This window comes from Hypanus sabinus, chromosome 19, assembly GCF_030144855.1.
Source record: "Hypanus sabinus isolate sHypSab1 chromosome 19, sHypSab1.hap1, whole genome shotgun sequence".
Taxonomy (NCBI): Eukaryota; Metazoa; Chordata; class Chondrichthyes; order Myliobatiformes; family Dasyatidae; genus Hypanus; species Hypanus sabinus.
In genome coordinates this window covers 76,279,385-76,304,533 of record NC_082724.1, presented here as the reverse complement: position 1 = coordinate 76,304,533, position 25,149 = coordinate 76,279,385, and the positions used below count along the sequence as shown (strand labels likewise).

General features: G+C 42.6%; 1 protein-coding gene across 2 annotated transcripts in view; it reads right to left on the bottom strand.

The window, feature by feature from the left end:
• Positions 1-25,149, bottom strand: part of LOC132378073 (copine-9-like) — a 643,860-nt gene that overhangs the window by 97,691 nt on the left and 521,020 nt on the right. For both annotated transcript variants that reach the window (XM_059944788.1, XM_059944789.1), the window contains one exon: positions 24,963-25,038. In XM_059944788.1, coding sequence (XP_059800771.1) covers positions 24,963-25,038 — 76 coding nt within the window. The remainder of the gene's footprint in view (positions 1-24,962; positions 25,039-25,149) is intronic.

The following is a 25,149-nucleotide window of genomic DNA, read 5'->3' as shown; positions in this document are numbered from 1 at the left end:
CCGGTTCCCACCCCCTGCCAAATTAGTTGAAACCCTCTCCAACAGCTCTACCAATCCTGCTCGTGAGAATACTGGTCCCCTTTGATTTAGGTGCAACCGTCACCTTTGAACAGGTCATACACCCCCAGAAGAGATCCTAATGATCGATGAACCTGAAGCCCTGACCCTGCACTAGTTTCTCAACCACACATTTATCTGTCAAATTATCCTGTTTCCACCCTCACTGGTGCGCGGCACAAGCAGCAATTCAGAAATTACTACCCGGGATGTCCTGCTTCTCAGCTTCCTACGTAGTTCTCTAAATTCTCTTTTCTGGATCTCATTGCTTTTCCTTCCTATGTCATTGGTACCAATTTGTACTAAAATATCTGGCTGCTCCCTCCTCCCTCTCCAAGATGTTGTGGGCATGATCTGAGACATCCCTGACCCTGGCACCTGGGAGGCAATATACCATCCAGGTGTCCTGTTCATGTCCACAGGTTCTCCTGTCTGTTCCTATCGAGTCCCCTATCACTACCACTCCCTTTTTTCCCTTCTGCACCACAGGCCCATGCTCAGTGCCTGTAACCCGGTCGCCATGGCATTCTCTCAGGAGGGCATTCCCCCACAAAAGTATCCAAAGCAGTATACTTGTTTTTGAGGGGAATGGCCGCAGGGTGCTCTGCTCTAACTGCCTATCTCCATTTCCCCTGACGGTCACCCAGCTACTCGCCTCCTGCAAATTCAGGGTGACTATTTCCCTGTAACTTTGCTCAATTATCCCCTCACTGTCCCGTACAGGCTGAAGGTCACCCAGTTGCTGCTCCGGATGCCGAACACGGTCTTCAAGGAGCTGCAGCCGGATGCACTTTACGTAGATGTAGTTCCCCGGGAGACTCTGGGTCTCCCAGTTCTCTAACATCCGGCACAAGGTACACACCACATGTTTCAGTAAGAGAAGGAAAAAAGATTTTAAAAAAAACCTTAACAGAGTCGCGCCTCTTCTAAGCCTCCTTTGAGCCAAAGCCTGTCGCTTCTACTCTCGTCTCTCGGCTACTCACAACAATCGCCGCTCCGCTTATCCCTTCTGTACTTTTATTTAGTTCATAGAGCTCTGTTAAAGCCGCTGGCAGACCCCATACAATGGACAAGTGCCCACGAAGCTCACTTTTTCAATAGTCGCTGCGACCTGCGAGAAACACCTCTTCTTTGTAGAGCTCTGCTGACGCCTCTGATAGGCCCCGTATAACAAGGCCAGACAGGACACTCTCAATGGTGCTCCTGTAGAAGGTTGTCAGAGTGGGGCTGGGGAGCCTTGCACACCTCAATCTACTCAGAAAGTGTAGACACGGCTGTGTTGTCTTGACTAGTGAGGAGGTTGTTTTGTTTATGTCTCTCCTCTTGCTGAGTGACACCTCTCTGATCTTCATTAGGGAGAGAGGGCCTGTGCTATGTCAGGTGAATGCGTCGTTTTTGATGTACTGCAGATCATGGTTTTTCTTGTGGGATTTGCTTGGTGGGTGGAGAAAGCTGATGCTTTTTTGATGAAAAATGTGGGGATGGGGAGGGTCATTGCATTGCTGCTGCTTGTGAGCAGGGGAGTAGTAAAGCTTTAGGGTTTTACTATTTCTACTGTTTCTCAATCTTTGGGGCACTCTTCAGTTTTCATGGATGTCTGCAAAGATCAAGAATTTCAGGTTGTACACTGTGTACATTCTCCAATTTTAAATGGGCTGTTGAACTATTGAATTTTATGAACATGTAGCTGGCCCAATTAGTAAATTTGTTGATGACTTGAAAATTGGTGGACCTGTGGAGAACAAGGAAAGCTGTCAAAGGATACAACAGGACTTGGACCATTTAGAAATTTGGGCAGAAAAATGGCAGATAAACTTTAATCCAGAAAAGTGTGAGCAATTGCAGTTGACAATCAAATGCGAGAGAGTAAATAGTAGGATCCTAAGGGACTTTGATCACCAAAGGGATCTTAGGATATAAGTGACAATTCCCTGGAAGTGACAGCACAAGCAGGTAGGATAGTAAAGAAGACATATGACATGCTTGCCTTTATTATTGATGCATTGAGTATTTGATTTGGGAATTTCCACGCAGCAGGATAAAACTCTGCTTAACCATATCCGGAATATTGTTTGCAGTTTTGGTTGCTGCACTCTATGAAGGACACAGAGGCTTTGGAGAGGGTGTAGAAGAGGTAGTCCAGGAGGTACCCTGGATGGCTATGTATCAGCTTTCAGAAGAGCATGGACAAACTTGGCTTGTTTGTTTGTTTGGGCTGTAGATATGTTTGGTGTTCCTCAGCTTGGGTGGACCTGTACCCCTACTTAGCAAATGCCATTAGCTATTTAAGAGCTAGTACCTTCTATGGCCACTTTATTAGGTACACCAGCTCATTAATGCAAATATCTAATCAGCCAATCACGTAGCAGCAATTCAATACATAAAAGCATACGAGCATTGTCAAGAGGTTCAGTTGTTAGTTCAGACCAAACATCAGAATGAGGATTAAATGTGACTTTGACTGTAGAATGATTGTTGGAGCGGTTTGAGTACCATTGATCTCCTGGGATCTTCACGCACAACAACCTCTACATTTTACAGCAAATAATGTAAAAAACAGAAAATCACCCTGTAAGTGGCAGGTCTGTGGCAAAAATGATTTGTTAATGAGAGAGGTCAGAGGGGAATGGCCAGACTGCTTCAGACTGACAGAAAGGTGACAGTAACTCAAATAACCACGTGTTACAACAGAAGTGTGCAGAAGAACATCTCCGAATGCACAACACATTGAACCTTGAAGTGGATAGACTACAGCAGCAGAAGAGCACAGATACACACCCAGTAGCCATTTATTAGGTACAGGAGGTACCTAATAAAGTGGTCACTGAGTGTTGCTTTGCATGCAGATTTCATCAGACCTGACAAGTTTGCTGTACCACTGCACGTCTACAGGAGCTGTCGTCATTACGTGGCAGGAATGAAGGAGATGCATACTGAAAACTTTGTGTATTTTATGTAGACTGATAATGAAATTGTACAGGTATTCCAAAGAATCTCTGCTAACACAACAATACCCAGAGATGGATTTTGCAAGCAGATGAACTGTGGAGTTTTCTCTACAACTCTCTTACAGCAAAGCTCACCTGTCTCCATTTTGAGACAGAATGCTTACGGACAGTTTCTATCGCACTGTCATCAGGTTCCTGAGCAAACTTCTTGCATGATAAAGGTGGTCTCTTTACCTCACAATCTACCTCGTTATGATGTTGTACTTTATTGTTACATCTACTGCATTTTTTTGATATGTCTTACACTTTATTCTGGTTTGTTATTGTTGTACCTTATTCTAGCTCAATTCACTGCGTAATAATTTAATCTGTATAAAAGGTATGCAAGACATGTTCTTCACTGCACCTGGGTACATTTGACATAAATAAACCAATACCAATACTGTACCGACACTCCACGTGGAAACCTATTGTGTCTGACTATGAACCTGTACCCAATCATTCAATTGGGGAGTACCTATATTATCCCTCTAAGCTGACACATCGATCTCTTTTATTCCATTATCACTCCTCTTCATAAGAAGATCCAAAGTAGATCACGATGGAAGCTTGCCGTCATCTTCAAGAACAGGCAATAATTGCACGTCAGTTCCCCATGCCACCAAAGAGTATTCATATTTTTAAGAATTTCTGGCTTTAATAAAAGCTTGTGATGTTTTGACACTGATGTGTGACAGTAATAACTCTACAATTCTATTAGCAACCAGCTGAAGTTCATAAGCCTTGCTGCAGCTGAGCTGTAAATTTATATTTTGGTTTTACTGAAAGATTCATATTATTCATATTATTTTGCAAGGTTAAATAAATTAATTTAATCTAAACAGAACATAAAAGCACCTAAATATATTTTCTTATTCAGCCATTGGCACATCCATCTTTCTTTAATTTCATCCATTGGAGTGCTTTCCCCTTGATGTCTATTTAAATTTTGCACATTGGTTGTTTGTCTATCCTATTGGGGGTGGTCTTCCATTGATTACAGTGGGTTTTCTACATTTACTCAAGTTTGTACATGGTGGCACATATATCTATTCTGATAATAAATTTACTTTGAGCTTTGAATCTGCCTCATTGAATGTTACTTTGATATCACAAAGAGTTCCTCACTGGGATCTGTGGGCTGGTTATTGGAGACCATCTGCTGCTTGTCAGCGCTGCTGATCTTGTTTTGCATCTGTTTGCAAATGATTGAGTGTGGACTTAGAGCAGGGGTTCCCACCATTAACTGGTGGGTCCATTGACCCCAGGTTGGGAACTCCTGACTTAGAGGATTGTGAGCACCTGGCGTTGGCTGCCAGAGTAAGTGGCCGAGGCAGGTACAATTCCAATACTTAAGAGGCATTTGGATAGTTACATGAAAGAGTAGGGCTTGGAGGGTAATAGGCTTAATGGTGGCATTGTGACTACCAGGGAGGCTGCTGGGCCTGTTTTGTCACTGATTGCCTGGTGATTTGCCCTGCTTATTGGGAAACAGAGTTCTTGGACAAGCTTCCCCATTTGGCAGTTTTGTAAACACAGGAGATTCTGCAGATGCAGAGAAATCTTGAGTAACACAGACGAAGAGCTGCAGGTACTCAGCAAGTCAGGCGGCATCAATGGAGGGGAATAAAGTTCTGTTATGAGAGGAGTAACAAATTAAGCAGAGAGGCAAGCGCAGACTCAGTACTGTACTTGAACAGCGCGGCTGGCTCTGAATGGCAGCTCTTCCGCACTGCCGTTACCTGCTACTGCAAGGACACCATGTCCTCTTAGCCATTTCTTGACATCCCATGGACTGAATTGAATTGTCAAAGGGTGACTTCTGTGATGTTGAGACGATCACAAGGACGTGAGATGGATCAGCACTTCTGGTTCAACATGTTTGGAAATGCCCCAGCCTTGCCCTTAGCGCTCACCAACACTGAGGATAGAACCGTTAAAGTCTCTCCCTCCAGCTAGTTTTCCAGTTGTTAACCACCATCCAAGACTAGATGTGATAGGACTGCAAGGCTTTGGTTGGAGATTGGAATGGCCACTGAATTCTAAAGAAGAAGGTTAGCTTCATAAACACAGGAGATTCTGCAGATGCTGGAGATCCAGAGTAATAAATAAAATGCTGAAAGAATTCAGCACGTCAGGCAGCATCTATGGAGAGGAATAAACAGTCCATGTTTCAGACTGAGACCCTTCATCAGGATATGATACAATTGCTTGCAGTTAACAGCAGTGTAGCAGTCAGGTTGAATAATGAGAAGGTTTTGGGACCATCTAGACAATTATAATGAAAACACTGAGAAGACGCCCAGGTGATGGGCGACGTCCATAGTGCCAACTAATGTAGAGGCGGAACATGAGTCAGAAATCTAGGTACTTATTCAGCAGACTCAGAAAATGTCACTCGAAAGAGGCTGGCCGCAACCTAGTTGAATCAGGATCAGGTCAACTTTCTTCTTCACATCAAAATATTTTCTCACCATTTACAAAACATTGCAGTCCTGATTGTAGTAAGTCCAAAGAACCAGGTTCAATAATACACCGAATTATATAAAAATACAGGTATGGATGTGGAGCAAATGATTCCAGGGCAGCAGAGATGCCCAATGTTGCACAGCAGCCACCATGTGGACACTCTGGCCTGGTCATCTGTATGGGCTGCAGATACATCAGGTGCTTCTCAGCCTGCTTAGCAAATGCAATTAGCTGTTTCAGAGAATGGCAATTTATTAGGGTTGCTTCAGAGCTGGATCTCTTTAGACCTGGCAGCTTTGCTCTGCTACCACACATTTACAGATCTGCTCACCATTAAAAGACAGGAATGAAGGAGAGCTATTCAGAAAATGCACAGTAAGCCCAAAGAGCCGGGATCAATAATGCATATTCCTCTCCATTAAATTATTGTAGGGCTAAAAACAGGAGATTACAGTTAAATCTAGCTTTATGCACTTCACACTCCATGTCTAAGAAAATTGCACCGAGAAGTTAATTGAAGTGAATTGCGAGAATAATGGAGCTGTTATATTTGAAACAGCACACACAAAATGCTGGAGGAACTTGGCATCTATGGAAATGAATAAACAGTCGATATTTTAGGCCAAGACCCTTCTTCAGGACAGGAAAGGAAGTGGGAGATGACCGAATAAAAACGTGGCAATGGGGTAAGGAGGTTAAGCTAGATGGTGATAGGTGAAGCCAGGGGAGTGGAGAAGGTTAAGGGCTGGAGAGGAAGGAATTTGATAGGAGAGGAGAGTGGGCCACTGGCGAAAGGGAAGAAGGAGGGGCACCGGGGGGGCGAGGTTAGGCAAGTGAGAAGATGAAAAGGGAGAGCGTGGGGAATAGAAGAAGAGGGGAGAGGGGTGACATTTTTTTTACCAGCAGTAGAAATTGATATTCATGCCGTTAGGCTGGAGGCTATTATATTTAAATGGGTGTTTGCTCTCTGAATTTTTATAATATTATTATCATTCATAAAATATTATTGAATACTCAGTCACATTAGCTTTTTGAACTTTGGAGTGTTCTTAAAGAGCTGTCATGTTCCTTCTAAAGACAAGAATTAGCTTTGTACATTGACCGCACTCAACAGCAGGAAACAAAGCTGAGCTAAATTAGCATTTAAGAGAACCTTTAATGTACACAAATACCTCAAGAAATCTTACTGAGGCAAACAAAACCAGCAAGACAATTAGTCCTTTCAGGCCGAGTCCTGAAGACGCATCTCGGCCCGAAATGTCGACTGTTTTACTCACTTCCATAGATGTTGGTTGGCCTGCTGAGTTCTTCCGGCATTTTGGGTGTGTAGCATCAGCATCAGGTTTATTATGAGGAATTGCCTTAAGGTGGATAGATCCCTGAGCCAGACTGAATGTATCCTGGACTTTGACTCTGTATGACTCCACATGAACAGTTACTGCCCCTCAGCCATCAGGCTCCTGATAACTTCACTCACTCCAATACTAAACTGTTCCCACAACCTATGGACTCATTTTCAAACACTCTTCATCTCATGTTCCTGATATTTATTGTTCGTTTATTTGTTTGCTTGCTTATTTATTTCTTTATTAGTATTATTTCTTTTCTTTCTCTTTCTTTTAGTATTTGCACAGTTTGTTATTTTTTGCTCATTGATGACTTGTTCACCATTTTTGGGTGTGGTCATTCATTGATTCTATTGTTTTTCTTGTATTCACTATGATTGCCAGCAAGAAACTTACCCTCAGGCCTGTATATGGTGACGTATACAATCTGTATTTGATGATGCCTGAAGTGCTTCATCATTCTGCTATTGCTTGCTCCAGGGTTTCCTTTTGTAGCTTCATGCTGTACTTTAAATCCTCAGGGCTAAATTTCATACTTTACCTAATACAGTGGGCTCTGGAACATAAGAAACATACAGCAAGTGGGGTGCTGAGGGGCAGCAGATCTGTCAATGGATACAGTTAAATATTCTCGTTTCAGCCCGATACAGCTGAAAAGCACAACTGCTACCAAGGTCAGTACAGTCAACAAAGATGTCTTAATGCACTTAAATGAACTAATCGCTGCTTAAAACTGACAGAAGCAATACTGATTGTGGACAGATGCATCCTCGTAGGATTCCACAGAGAAGGTGTGGCTGCAGATCAGGGATACAAGTGTGTTTAAGGAAACGGGTTTAAACTCCCAATTCCGACTAGCTTGCTGGCAAACGTGCAGCCTCTGGTGACTAAGATCGATGATCTCAGAGCCAGGGTGCTGAATCAGAGGGATGTTAGGACCGCGTGGATCCTTCGTTTCATGGAATCCTGGCTAACCCTTTCCACATCAGACGCAGCGATTCAGATCGACGGGTTTACTATACACTGTCAGGATAGATCCATAGAGTCTCTCAAAAGTAGAGGTGGAGGAGAATGACTGATGATCAACTCTTCTTGATGCACAAACATATCAGTGCTGTCCCAATTCTGCTCACCAGACTGTGAATATCCGGCAGTTAAGTGCTATCTTTTTTACCCACCTCAGGAGTTCTCCGGGGTCATTCTGGTAGCAGTTTACATTCCACCTCAGGCCAATGTCAATCAGCCGTTAGATGATCTGAGCAATGGGATCAACATGCATGAAACAGTGCACCCTAATGCCTTCACCAACGTTTTGGGGGATTTTAACCAGGCCAGTCTGAAAAAAATCACTTGCAATACCAGAGGAAACTACACACTGGACCATTGTTACACCACCATCTAAAATGGCTACTGTGCTATTCCACACCCTCACTTTGGGAAGTCTGATCACCTGGCTGTACTTTACTCCCTGAGTACAGACAGAGACTGAAGACTGCAGCACCATTAGTGAGGACCAAGCAGGTTTGGAGAAGGGAAGCACAGGAGCGCCTACAGGACTGCTTTGAATCAGTGACTGGACTGTATTCAGGGATTCATCTTCGAATCTGGATGAGTATGCTGCAGTTGTTACCAATTTCATTAAAACCTGTGTGGATGAGTGTGTGCCTACAAAGACTTACTGTACATTCCCAAACCAAAAGCCATGGATGAACCAGGAGATACGTCATCTGCTGAAGGTTGGATCTGTGGCATTCAAGTCTGGCGACCCAGGCCTGTACCAGAAAACCAGGTATGATTTGCGGAGGGCTATGGCAAGGGTGAAGAGACAATTTCAAATGAGGTTGGAGGCAACATCTGGCAGGGTTTGCAAGACATTACTTCCTACAAAGCGAAATCCAATAGTATGAATGGCAGTGATGCTTCCCTACCAGATGAACTCAACGCCTTCAATGCACGCTTGGAAAGGGAGAACACAACTACAGCCGTGGAGATCCCTGCTGCACCTGATGACCCTGTGATCTCTGATTCAGAAGTCGATGTTAGGCGTCTTTAAAGAGAGTGAACCTCACAAGGCAGAAAGTCTTGATGGAATACCTTGTAAGGCTCTGAAAACCGGTGCCAACAAGCTGGCAGGAGTTTTCAACCTCTCATTGTTACAGGCAGAAATTCCCACTTGTTTCAAAAAGGCAGCAATTATACCAGTGCCTAAGAAGAATAATGTGGGCTGCCTTAATGACTATTGCCAAGTAGCGCTCACATCGACAGTGATGAAATGCTTTGAGAGGCTGTCATGGCTAGACTGAACTCCTGCCTCAGCAAGGACCTGGACCCATTGCAGTTAGCCTATCGCCACACTAGGTCAACAGCAGACACAATATCAATGGCTCTCCACATGGCTCTAGACCACCTGGACAACACAAACACCTATGCCAGGATGTTGTTCATCGATTATAGCTCAGCATTTAATACCATCAATCCCAAAATCTGGATTGAGAAGTTACAGAACCTGGACCTCTGCACCTCCCTCTGCAATTGGATCCCCGACTTCCTAACTGGAAGACCACAATCTGTGTAGATTGGAGATAACATCTCCTCCCTGCTGATGATCAACACTGGTGCACCTCAGGGGTGTGTGCTCAGCTCACTGCTGTACTCTATATAGACGTGACTGTGTGACTAGGCATAGCTCAACTGCTATCTATGAATTTGCTGATGATACAACCATTGTTAGTAGGATCTCAGGTGGTGACGAGAGGGCATATAGGAGTGAGATATGCCAACTAGAGGAGTGGTGCCGCAGCAACAACCTGGCACTCAATGTCAGTAAGACGAAACAGCTGATTGTAGACTTCAGGGAGGATAAGATGAAGGAACACACACCAATCCTCACAGAGGATCCTCAGAAGTGGAGAGAGTGAGCAGTTTCAAGTTTCTGGGTGTCAAGATCTCTGAGGACCTAAGCTGGTCCCAACATACCAATGTAGTTATAAAGAAGGCAAGGCAGTGGATATACCTTATTAGGAGTTTGAAGAGATTTGGTATATCAACAAAAACACTCAAAAACCTCTATAGATGTACCTTGGAGAGCATTCTGACAACTGCATCATTGTCTGGTATGGGTGGGCTACTGCACAGGACTGAAAGAAACTGCAGAGGGTGGTAAATTTAGCCATTTCCATCTTGGGTACTAGCTTACAAAGTACCCAGGACATCTTCAGGGAGCGGTGTCTCAGAAAGGCAGCGTACATTATTAAAGACCTCCAGCACCCAGGGCATGCCCTTTTCTCACTGTTACCATTAGGTAGGAGATACAGAAGCCTGAAGGCACACACTCAGCGATTCAGGAATAGCTTCTTCCCCTCTGCCATCCAATTCCTAAATGGACATTGAACCCATGAACATTACCCCACTTTTTTAATATATATTATTTCTATTTATGTACAATTTTTAATCTATTCAGCATACGTATACTGTACTGTAATTGATTGATTGATTTATCCTTCTATACTGTGTATCTCACTGAACTGCTGCTGCTAAGTTAACAAACCTCACGACACATGCCGGTGATATTAAACCTGGTTCTGATTCTGAAGATGTATAGGTGGGTTCTAACTGGACTTGAAAGACAGGCCTGGGACAGCAACTGCTCTCAGTGGCCTATGTCCCTGTAGGCGTGATGGGCTTTAGAAGGAGGATTTCCTCATATAACATATATAACCATATAACAATCACAGCACGGAAACAGGCCATCTCGGCCCTCCTAGTCCATGCCGAACTCTTAATCTCACCTAGTCCCACTCAGCCCATAACCCTCCACTCCTTTCCTGTCCATATACCTATCCAATTTTACCTTAAATGACACAACTGAACTGGCCTCTACTACTTCTACAGGAAGCTCATTCCACACAGCTATCACTCTCTGAGTAAAGAAATACCCCCTCGTGTTTCCCTTAAACTTCTGCCCCCTAACTCTCAAATCATGTCCTCTCATTTGAATCTCCCCTACTCTCAATGGAAACAGCCTATTCATGTCAACTCTATCTATCCCTTTCAAAATTTTAAATACCTCGATGAAATCCCCCCTCAACCTTCTACGCTCCAATGAATAGAGACCTAACTTGTTCAACCTTTCTCTGTAACTTAAGTGCTGAAACCCAGGTATCATCCTAGTAAATCGTCTCTGCACTGTCTCTAATTTATTGATATCTTTCCTATAATTCGGTGACCAGAACTGCACACAATATTCTAAATTTGGCCTTACCAATGCCTTGTACAATTTTAACATTACATTCCAACTTCTGTACTCAATGCTTTGATTTATAAAGGCCAGCATTCCAAAAGCCTTCTTCACCACCCTATCTACATGAGACTCCACTTTCAGGGAACTATGCACTGTTATTCCTAGAATTCTCTGTTCCTCTGCATTCCTCAATGCCCTACCATTTACCCTGTATGTTCTATTTGGATTATTCCTGCCAAAATGTAGAACCTCACACTTCTCAGCATTAAACTCCATCTGCCAACGTTCAGCCCATTCTTCTAACTGGCATAAATCTCCCTGCAAGCTTTGAAAACCCACCTCATTATCCACAACACCTCCTACCTTAGTATCATCGGCATACTTACTAATCCAATTTACCACCCCATCATCCAGATCATTTATGTATATTACAAACAACCTTGGGCCCAAAACAGATCCCTGAGGCACCCCGCTAGTCACCGGCCTCCATCCCGATAAACAATTATCCACCACTACTCTCTGGCATCTCCCATCTAGCCACTGTTGAATCCATTTTATTACTCCAGCATTAATACCTAACGACTGAACCTTCTTAACTAACCTTCCATGTGGAACTTTGTCAAAGGCTTTGCTGAAGTCCATATAGACTACATCCACTGCTTTACCCTTGTCAACATTCCTTGTAACTTCTTCAAAAAATTCAATAAGGTTTGTCAAACATGACCTTCCACGCACAAATCCATGCTGGCTACTCCTAATCAGATCCTGTCTATCCAGATAATTATTAATACTATCTCGAAGAATACTTTCCATTAATTTACCCACCACTGATGTCAAACTGACAGGTCCATAATTGCTAGGCTTACTTCTAGAACCCTTTTTAAACAATGGAACCGCATGAGCAATACGCCAATCCTCCGGCACAATCCCCGTTTCTAATGACATCCATCAGAGCTCCTGCTATTTCTACACAAACTTCCCTCAAGGTCCTGGGGAATATCCTGTCAGGATCCGGAGATTTATCCACTTTTAAATTTCTTAAAAGTGCCAGTACTTCCACCTCTTTAATCGTCATAGGTTCCATGATTTCCTTACTTGTTTCCCACACCTTACACAATTCAATATCCTTCTCCTTAGTGAATACCAAAGACAAGAAATCGTTCAAAATCTCTCCCATCTCCCTCGGCTCCACACGTAGCTGACCACTCGGATTCTCTAAGGGGCCAATTTTATCCCTCACTATCCTCTTGCTTTTAATATAACTGTAGAAACCTTTTGGATTTACTTTCACCTTATTTGCCAAACCAACCTCCTATCTTCTTTTAGCTTTTCTAATCTCTTTCTTAAGATTCCTTTTACATTCTTTATATTCCTCGAGCAATTCCTTTACTCCATGCTGCCTATATCTATTGTAGACATCCCTCTTTTTCTGAACCAAATTTCTAATATCCCTTGAAAACCATGGTGCTTTCGAACCTTTAACCTTTCCTTTCAACCTAACAGGAACATAAAGATTCTGTACCCTCATAATTTCACCCTTAAATGACCTCCATTTCTCTATTACATCCTTCCCATAAAACAACTTGACTTACTCTCTCTAAATCCCTTCGCATCTCCTCAAAGTTAGCCTTTCTCCAATCAAAAATCTCAACTCTAGGTCCAGTCCTGTCCTTCTCCATAATTATATTGAAGCTAATGCTATTGTGATCACTGGACCCGAAGTGCTCCCCAACACATACATCTGTCAGCTGACCTATCGCATTCCCTAACAGGAGATCCAACACTGCCCCATCTCTAGTCGGTACTTCTATGTATTGTTGCAAAAAACTATCCTGCACACATTTCACAAACTCTAAACCATCCAGCCCTTTTACAGAATGAGCTTCCCAGTCTACGTGTGGAAAATTAAAATCTCCCACAATCACCACCTTGTGTTTACTACAAATATCTGCTATCTCCTTACACATTTGCTCTTCCAACTCACGCTCCCCATTAGGTGGCCTATAATACACTCCTATCAGTGTTACTACACCTTTCCCATTCCTCAATTCCACCCAAATAGCCTCCCTAGAGGAGCTCTCTAATCTATCCTTCCAAAGCACCGCCATAAGATTTTCTCGGACAAGCAATGCAACACCTCCTCCTCTGGCCCCTCCTACTCTATCACACCTGAAGCAACTAAATCCAGGAATATTTAGTTGCTAATCACACCCTTCCTGCAACCATGTTTCACTAATAGCTACAACATCATAATTCCAGGTATCAATCCACGCTTTAAGCTCATCCACCATCATTACAAAGCTTCTAGCATTAAAATAGATACATTTAAGATACTCTCCACCCCCTCCTCTCTTTTCATCCCTAACAATGCATTCAAATTTATTATCCTTTTCTTTCTTTTCCCCTACATCTTCGGGCTGAGCGCATCCCTTCTCCATCACCTGCCTTTCCTCCCTCACACACAGTCTATTTACTTGCTCTACTGGTGAACTAACCTCCTCTCCCATAGTCTCCTCAAATTGATTCCCGCCCCCCCCATCTTACTAGTTTAAAGTCTGCCCTGTAGCCCTAGCAAACCTCCCTGCTAGGATATTGGTCCCCCCAGGATTCAAGTGTCAAGAGGAAAATGCTGTGACTCTTTCAAACCATTCCATTCTTAAGTTTGTTATAAATCTCCAGTGGGGCGATATAGAGGATGTGGAGGGGTTCACTGGGATGCTGCCTGGATTAGAGGCATGTGCTATGAGGAGAGGTTGGACAAACTAGGGGCAGCAGAATTATTAAAAGCACAGGTAGGATAAACAGCTGGCATCTTTTTCCAAGGGCAATATGACTGATACTGGAACACATGCATTTAAGATGAGAGGAAGAAAGTTCAATGGACAATGGAGTGTGACAGGTTTTTACACAGAGAGTGGTCGGAACCTGGAATGCACTGCCAGGGTGGCAAGGCAGTGGCTATGTTAGGAGTTTGAAGAGATTTGTTATGTCAACAAATACACTCAAAAATTTCTATAGTTGTACCATGGAGAGTATTTTGAAGGGCTGCATCGCTGTCTGGTATGGAGGGGCTACTGCACAGGACCAAAAGAAGCTGCAGAGGGTTGTAAATTTAATCAGCTCCATCTTGGGTACTAGTTTACAAAGTACCCAGGACATGTTTAGGGAGCAGTGTCTCAGAAAGGCAGCGTCCATTATTAAAGACCTCCAGCACCCAGGGCATGGCCTTTTCTCACTGTTACCATCAGGTAGGAGATACAGAAGCCTGAAGGCACACACTCAGTGATTCAGGAACAGCTTCTTCCGCTCTGCCATCTGATTCCTAAATGGAGTTTGAATCCTTGGACACTACCTCACTTTTTTAATATATATTATTTCTGCTTTTGCATAATTTTAATCTATTCAATATATGCATACAGTAATTAATTCTTATTTATTTATTATTCTTATTTTTTCTTCTAGCTTATGTATTGCATTGAACTGCTGCTGCTAAGTTAATACATTTCTCAACATATGCTGGTGATAATGAATGGTGGTTGTGAATTTTGTATATTTCTCCCAATTATGTTACCCTACATAGGCTGCCACAGAATTCACTAAAACCCGCATTGTGAGCCTGTCTGGAGCTGGGACGAGCCACTCGGCTTGGATCCTGTGTTCTATTGGTGGAGGAACTGCAGATGCATTGATACTCCCATGATCACGTTGCGACGGCAGGGGCGTGGTAGCGGAATACTCCAAATTTTGGTGGGTCAGCTTAAGTAGGTTCAGGTTTAAGTAGATATTTGGGTTACCCTTCTAATCTGTGATAAAAACCTTTTCTCTCTGTCCAAGCTGTGAAATGGGCCATCGTAAGGGGGCCTAAGGGGATATTGGTGTGTGTCATGGTAGAAAGAAATCACCTGGCACTTGTATACCATCTCAGCTGTGGACGACTACAGATCCTCATTTGGAGCAATTCTGAGCCCTAACATGACCCATGGGAAACAACCATGCCAACATTCATCAGTTAGGGGAGCCTTCAAAGCAGCCTTTCAGGAGCAGTGAAACTGCTTGCATAGATAATGTGAAGGGAGCAGCTCACAAAAGTTGGCTTGCAGGTACAACAGGTTATTAAGAAGACTAACGGAATGTTGGCCTTCATTGCTAGAGGGATTGAATTTAAGAGCAGGGAGGTTATGCTGCAACTGTACAGGGTGCTGGTGAGGCTGAGTTTATGGACAGATCAGCCATTATATTATTGAATGGTGGGGCAGGCTCAATGGGCTGGATGGCCTGCTCCTGCTGCTATTTCTTACGTTCTTGTGTTCTGCTTCACGTCTCCAACCAGCTGTTCAGTCACAGCACCCACAGCATAATTTGAAGCATCAGTGCTGATGGCAGTTGGGGGTCTGGTCTGCCATTACAGTCATGTGAGAAAGATCTTGTTTGATATCATCAAATGCCCTGATCATGCCCTGACCAGTCAAGGGGCATTGCCTTTAAGCAAACTAGACAAGGGGCAGCATCAGTTCAGCAGCTCATGGAATAAGCGATAGTAGAAAGTCACCATGTCTAAAAACCCCTGCAGTTTTTTAGTAGTTTGAGGCAGTGGGAGATCCATAATAGTAGCTACCTTTGATGGGAAAGGAATTGCACCTTCTGTGAACATGCGTTGGCCAAGAAAGTCAATGGTTGACATCCCAAACTGACATTTAGCAGGTTAATAATCAACCCATGTTTGCTTAAGCTCTCTGAAAGTGTGCAGAGATGAGATACATGATGAGATTTGGATGCACCTGCGAGAAGTATGTCATTGAGGTAAACAAAAAGAAAATCTAAGTCTTTAATGCAGGGTCTATCAGCCATTGGAAAGTCTGTGCTGCATTCTTCAGCCTAAGTGGCATGCACAGAACTTAAAGGGACAATGAGCTTTGGGAATGTCCTCAGTGCACACGGGCACCTGATGGTAGCTCCTGACTATGTCCACTTTAGAACAGAATTATCATTCTGGCTAAATGCACCGAAAAGTCTTGAATATGTGGGACTGGGTATGGATTAGGTTGGTGGCCTCAATAAGGCAGTGGTAATTGCTGCATGGACAGCAATCACCATCGGGCTTGGGGACCATAAGGAGGAGCGAAGACCAAAAGGCTATTTGACCTACTTACCGTGCCATATTTCTATGTTGGCAAACTCAGCCTTCGCACTGGTCAGCTTTTCTGAGTCTGGTCAATGTGCATGAGTGTGGACCAGCAAGCCAGCTGTGGAAATGTGGTGCTCAACCCCATGCTTTGTAATTGCAATTGAAAATGTAGGCTTGGTGAGGTTTGAGAATTTGCCCAGTAGGTGAGTGAATTGTCATGTGGTGGGTCTAGCACTAGACAGAGTTCTTGTGAGGAACTTACTGGGGGTACCGGCTAATACACAAAGTCCTTTGTGTCCACAAGCCAGTGGTTCTTAAGATCTACTAACAGTCCTTTGGAGCACAGGGAACTTCCACTGAGCTGAGTTCTAGCAACTTTAGCTGAGACAAATGTGTGGCGTCATACACTGAAGCAGAGTGTCACACACTGTGTCCAATAAGTCTGGATTCTGTTGCCATTGGCAGCCTCCAGTGAGGGTCTGTGGCTCTCTGCCTTATAATCAATGGACGATGCTGGCAGCATATTCTCTTCAGCACTTGGGTCACACAGGAAGAGTCATCCTGAAAGGGTGTCAAAATGAACAATAGACAACCCTGGCAGCTGGATCCCACATTGTTCACAGACCTGTGCACTGGCACTGTTGAAGTTGCACGGTTGGCATTTGTGCCAAAGTGTGCATGGTCACTGCATTGTCTGGTTTGGAGCTGTGAGCTTGTGTCTCCTGGTAGCTTATTGAGACAGGGAAAGGAGGAGGAATGATACAATGTTGCCTGGCCATTTTAGCAAGCTCCCTATAGTCCTTCATGGGTGAATTAGTGAGGGCTGTGTGAACTTGTTCAGGCATTTGTTGCATAAAGAGCTCTTTAAAAATAAAATAAAGATGGTGATTGGCCAGGAGAGTAAGCATGTGATCCATTAGTTCTGAAAGCCTAGCATCACCCAGGCCAGGCAAGGAGAGCAACTGTTTGGCACACTCAGACCCAAAGTCTGTAACAGATGAGTTTTGCAAGTGACCTAATTACCATGTGCAGGCAGGTCTCCTAGGAGACTCACCACCCTGGCTGCAGTGATTATTCATAGCAAGAACTGGGCTTTTACCCATGTAAACCACATGGTAGCATGTTGTTCCCAAAACTCTGGTAGCTTCAAAGCAACTGCATTGGTCGACTTGTTGTTGAGTAACTCTGGAATTATCCCCAGTGTAGGATTTTGAGAATAAAACATATGAGAGTCAGTTTATGTACCTAACAAAAGCCAAAGCCCTTTATTTCCATTACGAATAAACCAAAAGCAGTTGTCTTACTTTGACATCAATATGTTCAGACATTATCTCAAACACAGCTCAATGATGGTATTTGTGAATTATGTAAAACAGTTTTTATTATGAACAGTATGTGTCGTCTGTCATCTATTACATTACCCTACAAGATTTCACTGAAAATGTGCAAAGAAGATTAAAAAAAAGGCCATTTTGATGAACAATACTCCGTAACACCTTAGGTCTTTGTATCATAAGGGTTGATACTAACTTCCTTGCGAGCTAGAATAGCTCAGAAAAAGGTTAAAGTTACGCAAATTGACTGACTGGCCTGAGGTACACGTTTCCTCACCACTGCCATTTTTTCTTCTCTGACTTCCACCTGCCATACTCACTACAGAGACGGACCTTTGAAATGCAGGTTTGCCAATGAATCCTTGCAGTTCAGTGAGGTAGAGGCATCCTGAGAAGAAACCCAGTATGCGGCAGGATTGCAGTAAAATCTTTAGGGAAAGTATAGGTATCAGCTTATTATTGCACACATCAACTCCAGCCTTCCTGAAAAATTGACCTCCTGCTATTTGCCTACCACTGAAACTGGTCAATGGCAGATGCCATCTCACTGGCCCTAAAGTCGTCTTTGGAGCATATGGGCAGTAATGTAGTTAATGTTGTTTACGGCAGACTGTTGTTTATCGACTAGAGCTCTGCCTTTAACTCAATAATTCTAAGCATACTCATCACCAAACTCCAGACCCTGGGAGTCAATGCACCAGGATCCATGACTTCTCGATCGATAGGCCACAATTAGTAAAGATAAGCCCTAACACCTCAGCTCTGATGATTCTAAAGACTGGTGTTCCACCCTCAACTCCCTACCCTACCCCCTGTGCACTTGTGACTGTGTGACCTGATTATGTTTGAAACTCCATCTACAGATTTGCTCATGGTAAAACCATAGTGGACCCTATCGCTAATAGCGACGAGTTGGACTACAGGAAGGAGAAAGGGAGATTAGTGACATGCTGTCATGACAGCAATGTTTCCCTCTATGTCAGCAAAGCAAAGGACTTCAGGAAGGGGTTTATACACATACCCCATGTATGTCAATAGGGTTACGCACGTACTCCATGTACGTCAATGGGGTTACGCACGTACTCCATGTACGTCAATGGTGTTACACACATACCCCATGTACGTCAATGGGGTTACACACATACCCCATGTACATCAATGGGGTTATGCACATACCCCATGTGTGTCCATGGTGTTATACACATACCCCATGTATATTAATGGGGTTATACACATACCCTATGTATATTAATGGGGTTATGCACATACCCCATGTACGTCAATGGGGTTATACACATACTCCATGTGTGTCAATGGGGTTACACACATACTCCATGTGTGTCAATGGGGTTACACACATACTCCATGTATGTCAATGGTGTTATACACATACCCCATGTATGTCAATAGGGTTACACATATACTCCATGTGTGTCAATGGTGTTACACACATACTCCATGTGTGTCAATGGGGTTACACACATACTCCATGTATGTCAATGGGGTTACACACATACCCCATGTACGTCAATGGGGTTACACACATACCCCATGTATGTCAATGGGGTTACACACATACCCCATGTACGTCAATGGGGTTACACACATACCCCATGTACATCAATGGGGTTACACACATACTCCATGTGTGTCAATGGGGTTACGCACATACTCCATGTACGTCAATGGGGTTGCGCACGTACTCTACGTACGTCAATGGGGTCATGCACGTACTCCATGTATGTCAATGGTGTTACACATATACTCCATGTGTGTCAATGGGGTTACACACATACTCCATGTGTGTCAATGGGGTTACACACATGTACTCCATGTATGTCAATGGTGTTACACACATACTCCATGTGTGTCAATGGGGTTACACACATAGTCCATGTATGTCAATGGGGTTACACACATACTCCATGTATGTCAATGGTGTTACACACATGCTCCATGTATGTCAATGGTGTTATACACATACCCCATGTATGTCAATAGGGTTACACATGTACTCCATGTATGTCAATGGTGTTACACACATACTCCATGTATGTCAATGGGGTTACACACATACCCCATGTACATCAATGGGGTTACACACATACTCCATGTGTGTCAATGGGGTTACGCACATACTCCATGTACGTCAATGGGGTTACGCACGTACTCTATGTACGTCAATGGGGTCATGCACGTACTCCATGTATGTCAATGGTGTTACACATATACTCCATGTGTGTCAATGGGGTTACGCACATACTCCATGTACGTCAATGGGGTTACGCACGTACTCTATGTACGTCAATGGGGTCATGCACGTACTCCATGTATGTCAATGGTGTTACACATATACTCCATGTGTGTCAATGGGGTTACACACATACTCCATGTGTGTCAATGGGGTTACACACATACTCCATGTATGTCAATGGTGTTATACACATACCCCATATATGTCAATAGGGTTACACATGTACTCCATGTATGTCAATAGTGTTACACACATACTCCATGTGTGTCAATGGGGTTACACACATAGTCCATGTATGTCAATGGGGTTACACACATACTCCATGTATGTCAATGGGGTTACACACATGCTCCATGTATGTCAATGGGGTTACACACATACCCCATGTATATTAATGGGGTTATGCACATACCCCATGTATATTAATGGGGTTACGCACATACCCTATGTATATTAATGGGGTTACACACATACCCCATGTATATTAATGGGGTTACGCACATACCCCATGTATATTAATGGGGTTACGCACATACCCCATGTATATTAATGGGGTTACGTACATACCCCATGTACATCAATGGGGTTAAAGTTGAGAAGGTTGAGAGCTTCAAATTCCTGGGAGTGAACATCACCAACAACCTGTCCTGCCCAACCAAGGTGAGATTATGGAGAAGAAAGCTACTAAGTGTTAAGTCTGTGGTTCACTTAAAGTAAACTTGAAGTTAGATCTGCATTCTCAGACTTTTTGTGTCTTCCTTTGAATCAGTTTCTTGTTTTGAAGTAAGATAGCATAACATTGGTGACGAGGTATTTTTTAAAATGAACCTGAGACAGTACCAACTTGTTTAAACACAGCAAGATGTTCAAACAACAAAAAAGTTGTGAGGAATGTAGAGTTTAAAATAAAGCAGTGCAGTATGTGTTCTTCAGAAGGAAAGACATGATGAAGTTTTAAAAGAAGGCAGGAACAGGGAATTCACAGGTTCATAAAGAGTGAGTACCAGCTGATAATAGTTGTTAAAAAAAAGCAGAAATGGCTGGCTACACCTGAAAAGCTGACACATTTGATTATACAGAAGATAACTGGAATATGTATACTGAGCTAATTCAACAATATTTTGAAGCAAATAGAAGAGCCTATGGTAAATGAGTACCAATTTTGCTGAGTTCATTGTGTTTAAAGGCATACAGTTTACTTCAAAGTTCAACTGTTCCAACCAAGTCATAAGAAATATGCTTTGCTGAAATACAACAACCACCAAGCCATGTTGAGCTTGTATGTGGCAAAAAACAGGGGCACCAGCATTGTGAAGACATGAATGAGACAACTGCAACTTGATTGGAGATCCATCCACCATTTGAATACCATATCTCCGCAATAAAGTCAGCCTCTGTGCCTCTGGCTGGAAAGCATGCTGGACCAAGGATGAAGCACGCTGTTTAGAGGAACTGTGAAAGTGACGAAAGCAGTGGTCTGACTACAACGGTTTTTGTAGGCAACGTATCTGAGAAAGATTCTGATATGTTAATCAGCACTTATTTGCAAAATGTGCCTTGGTTTTAAGCCGGGAGAGAGTTCCAGGAGCTTCAGGAAACTTGCAAGCGTCTGGCTTTTGTGAGTGTAAAGAATTAGAATCATGCATTAAGGTTATTGCATGAACTTTAAGTGGGAAAGTAAACACTGCTTGTAAAAGTAGATGCAAAAAACAAACCCAGCTGAGTGAATGGAAGGCCAGAAAGAAAGGAGTAATCGGTGTCACGAAAACCAAGGATTCATCAGATGATGTTGTGGATGAGGAAAACAAGAGGAGAGAGCAGATCGTAAAGAAACACTAAAAAGATTAATAAGAAAGTACTCCAGTGAACTAAATGCACATTCCAAAGATCAAGATACACCAACAGGAAGAAGAAGAAAGGTGGGTACCACTTCCAGCAGTCTCAGAGTCGATTCCCACAACCACCACTGAAGGCGGCACAGAACCTGAGATTGTTTCCACAGCCACAAGTCTCACCTACCAAGCGGAGTCGTCCTCCTTGTCAGGAAAGACGTTATCCCACAAGGGTAAGAAATCCTTCACTGTAATTAAATCTTTAGGCCTAAATGGGACAATTTAAAATTTACTATATTGTGCATGTCTGTATGTAGTAGTTGTGTTATATAGTATACTGTATTGTGTATATAGTTAGGGTGCATTCTCTATTGTGTTGGAGTTTATAATTAAGCAGGGAGGAATGTGTGTATTTAATATTTAAGTAATACTTGTACATAATTGTTTGATTTAAGTATTATTGTTCACTTAAATAATTAATTATAAGTTATAGGTATAACTACATGAATTGCTATATTATGACACCGCCACATGATACCTGCCTGCTTTGCTTAAAGTAAACACCAAGTTAGACATTCCCGGAGTCTCATGTCTTCCTTTGAATTAGTTTTAATATTTTAATATTTTGAAGTTATAAAACATAACGTTTGACCCCCCCACCAATTTTTGTTTATAACAAGAGGAATTGAGTATAGGAGTAAAGAGGTCCTTCTGCAGCTGTACAGGACCCTGGTGAGACCCCACCTGCAGTATTGTGTGCAGTTTTGGTCTCAAAATTTGAGGAAGGACATTCTTGCTATTGAGGGAGTGTAGCGTAGGTTCACAAGGTTAATTCCTGGAATGGCGGGTCTACCATATGTTGAAAGATTGGAGCGACTGAGCTTGTATACAGTGGAATTTAGAAGGATGAAAGGGGATCTGATTGAAACATATAAGATTATTAATGGATTGGACACACTGGAGGCAGGAAGCATGTTTCCGCTGATGGGTGAGTCCAGAACAAGAGGCCACAGTTTAAGAATAAGGGGTAGGCCATTTAGAACTGAGATGCGGAAAAACTTTTTCACCCAGAGAGTGGTGGATATGTGGAATGCTCTGCCCCAGAAGGCAGTGGAGGCCAAGTCTCTGGATGCATTCAAGAGAGAGTTAGATAGAGCTCTTATAGATAGTGGGGTCAAGGGATATGGGGAGAGGGCAGGAATGGGGTACTGATTGTGTATGATCAGCCATGATCACAGTGAATGGTGGTGCTGGCTAGAAGGGCTGAATGACCTACTCCTGCACCTACTGTCTATTGTCTATTGTTGATGAACCACATAAAGCATAACACTGGTACAGCAACTGCTCTGCAAGTAATCACAATAAACTGCAGAGAATTGAGGACAGAGCTCAGAACATCACAAAAACCAACCTCCCTTCTATGGACTCGAAAGTCTATACTTCTCAATTCCTCAGTAAAGAAGCCAAACCAATCAAAGACCCCAACCATCCTAGACATTCCCTCTCCTCCCCTTCTCTCATCAGGCAGAAGATACAAATGTTTGAAAGGATATATCAGTAGGGTCAAGGATACCTTCTATCTCACTGTTATCAGACTCTTGATTGGACCTCTTGTATGATGAAATGGGCTCTTACTCTGCCTCACAATCTGTCTCATTATGATCTTGCACTTTATTTTTACCTGCACTGCGCTTTCTCAGTAGCATTTACACTTTATTTTGCATTGTTTCTGTTTTACCTTATTCTGCCTCAATACATTGTGTAACGATTTGACCTGTATGAGTAGCATGCACTGTATCTTGGTATATGTGACGATAATAAATTAATACCAGTACCAATATAGTCATCTATACTGAGGTACAATGAAAAGCTGGTTTTGCAAACTGTTCATACTGATCAGCTCATTACTGATATAGAACCAGGTCAAACAATAGCACATGTGGAATAAAGTGTAACAGCAACAGAGGAAGTTCAGTGCAGGTAAAAATGCTGAAACGCACCAAGAGAACAAGTTGAAGAACTTGGATTTCTATATCAACTTTAACATTACAAAATATTCCAGGGCATTTACTTCCTGGGAAGTTGATCTGACAAAAACTGGCACTAAGGGAAGAGGCTAAGTAGCATCCAGGACAGGACCAACAGACTCAAAAACAGTGACTTGTGCCAAGCAGTAAGACTGATCAACACCTCCACCCACTAACCCAACAACCACTTTTTATGTACAGGCACTCCTGTGCCTAGTGTCACTTTATGGACATACAATTAATTTATGTATATAAGCTATCATATTTATTGTGTTTTATTATTTTTATTGTGTTCTTTATCATATTGTTATTTTTTGTGCTACATTGGATCCGGAGTAAAGATTTTTTTGTTCTTTACACTTGTGAACTGGAAATGACATTAAACAATCTTGAATCTTGAATCCTGAAGCCAGTTAGCGGCTTTTAGGTGAGGTCTCCAATTGACAGATTGTATGAGTATTTCAAAGGAGGAAAAATAGAGAAATGGGCAGGGAGGTTTATGAAGGCCCAGGAATTGAGGCCCAGGAATTAGGGCCCTGACAAATCAAGGGATGAGCAAGAGACTAGCTTGCTCTGAGAAGAGCAGTTTGTTTGGCTTAAGAGTGCTGATATAAGGAGGTGTAAGGCAACAGAGAGATTTTAAGACAAGAATTAAGACTGAGCAGAGTTTGGCTAGCTGGGAACCAATGTAGATGAACATTACAAGGAAAATAGACTAAGGACTTGTACAATTTAGCATATGGCAGCCAGTATGTATAGAAGCAGTCCACTGGTCTTCAATAGGGTTGCCTAGATATTGCTGAAATATAAATTGCTAGCGAAAACTAAACCAACAAACGATGTTGGGGTTTCAAAGATAGAATATCTCCTAACATGTTCACATGTCAAATTACTGCTTGTATTTTTGCCATGTTGGTTAATATTTGAAATACCACAGCAAACAATAGTATACATGGCTCTTGCATAATATTGTTCTTTCTCAGCTTTCTAGCATGTTTTGAAAGGAAGAATGTTCCTCACTCCATATAATAATTATTATTATTAATTAAAATATATTCCATTTTATCAGAATTAAATAACAACAAAAAATGAAAAGTTAAACTATGATTCTGAACTGTGCTTTCATATCATCTTACCATCTGCTTTTAGATTTGACAAGGAGGGATTCCAATGTAAGAACTCTTTTACATAAGGTCACTGGTTAGGTCAATGGATTAAAACTGTGCCATTATCAGGTTGAAACAGTGAACAGACTCTTTTCTAGACAGAATAGGTATTGGCCTGCACTCACCTCATAGACGTTGAACTGACTTTGGCCTCGGGACAACTCTCTGTAACTGGTAGTGAACTCACCAATGAAGTCATGACTTGTATTGAAGATGGGTAGGAAACAGAAGAGAGAGGAAAGAAAAGAAGGAAAACACATTAAATCTGTGAGTTTCATCTAGATTTTAGTCCACTAGTCATTTATGCTTCCT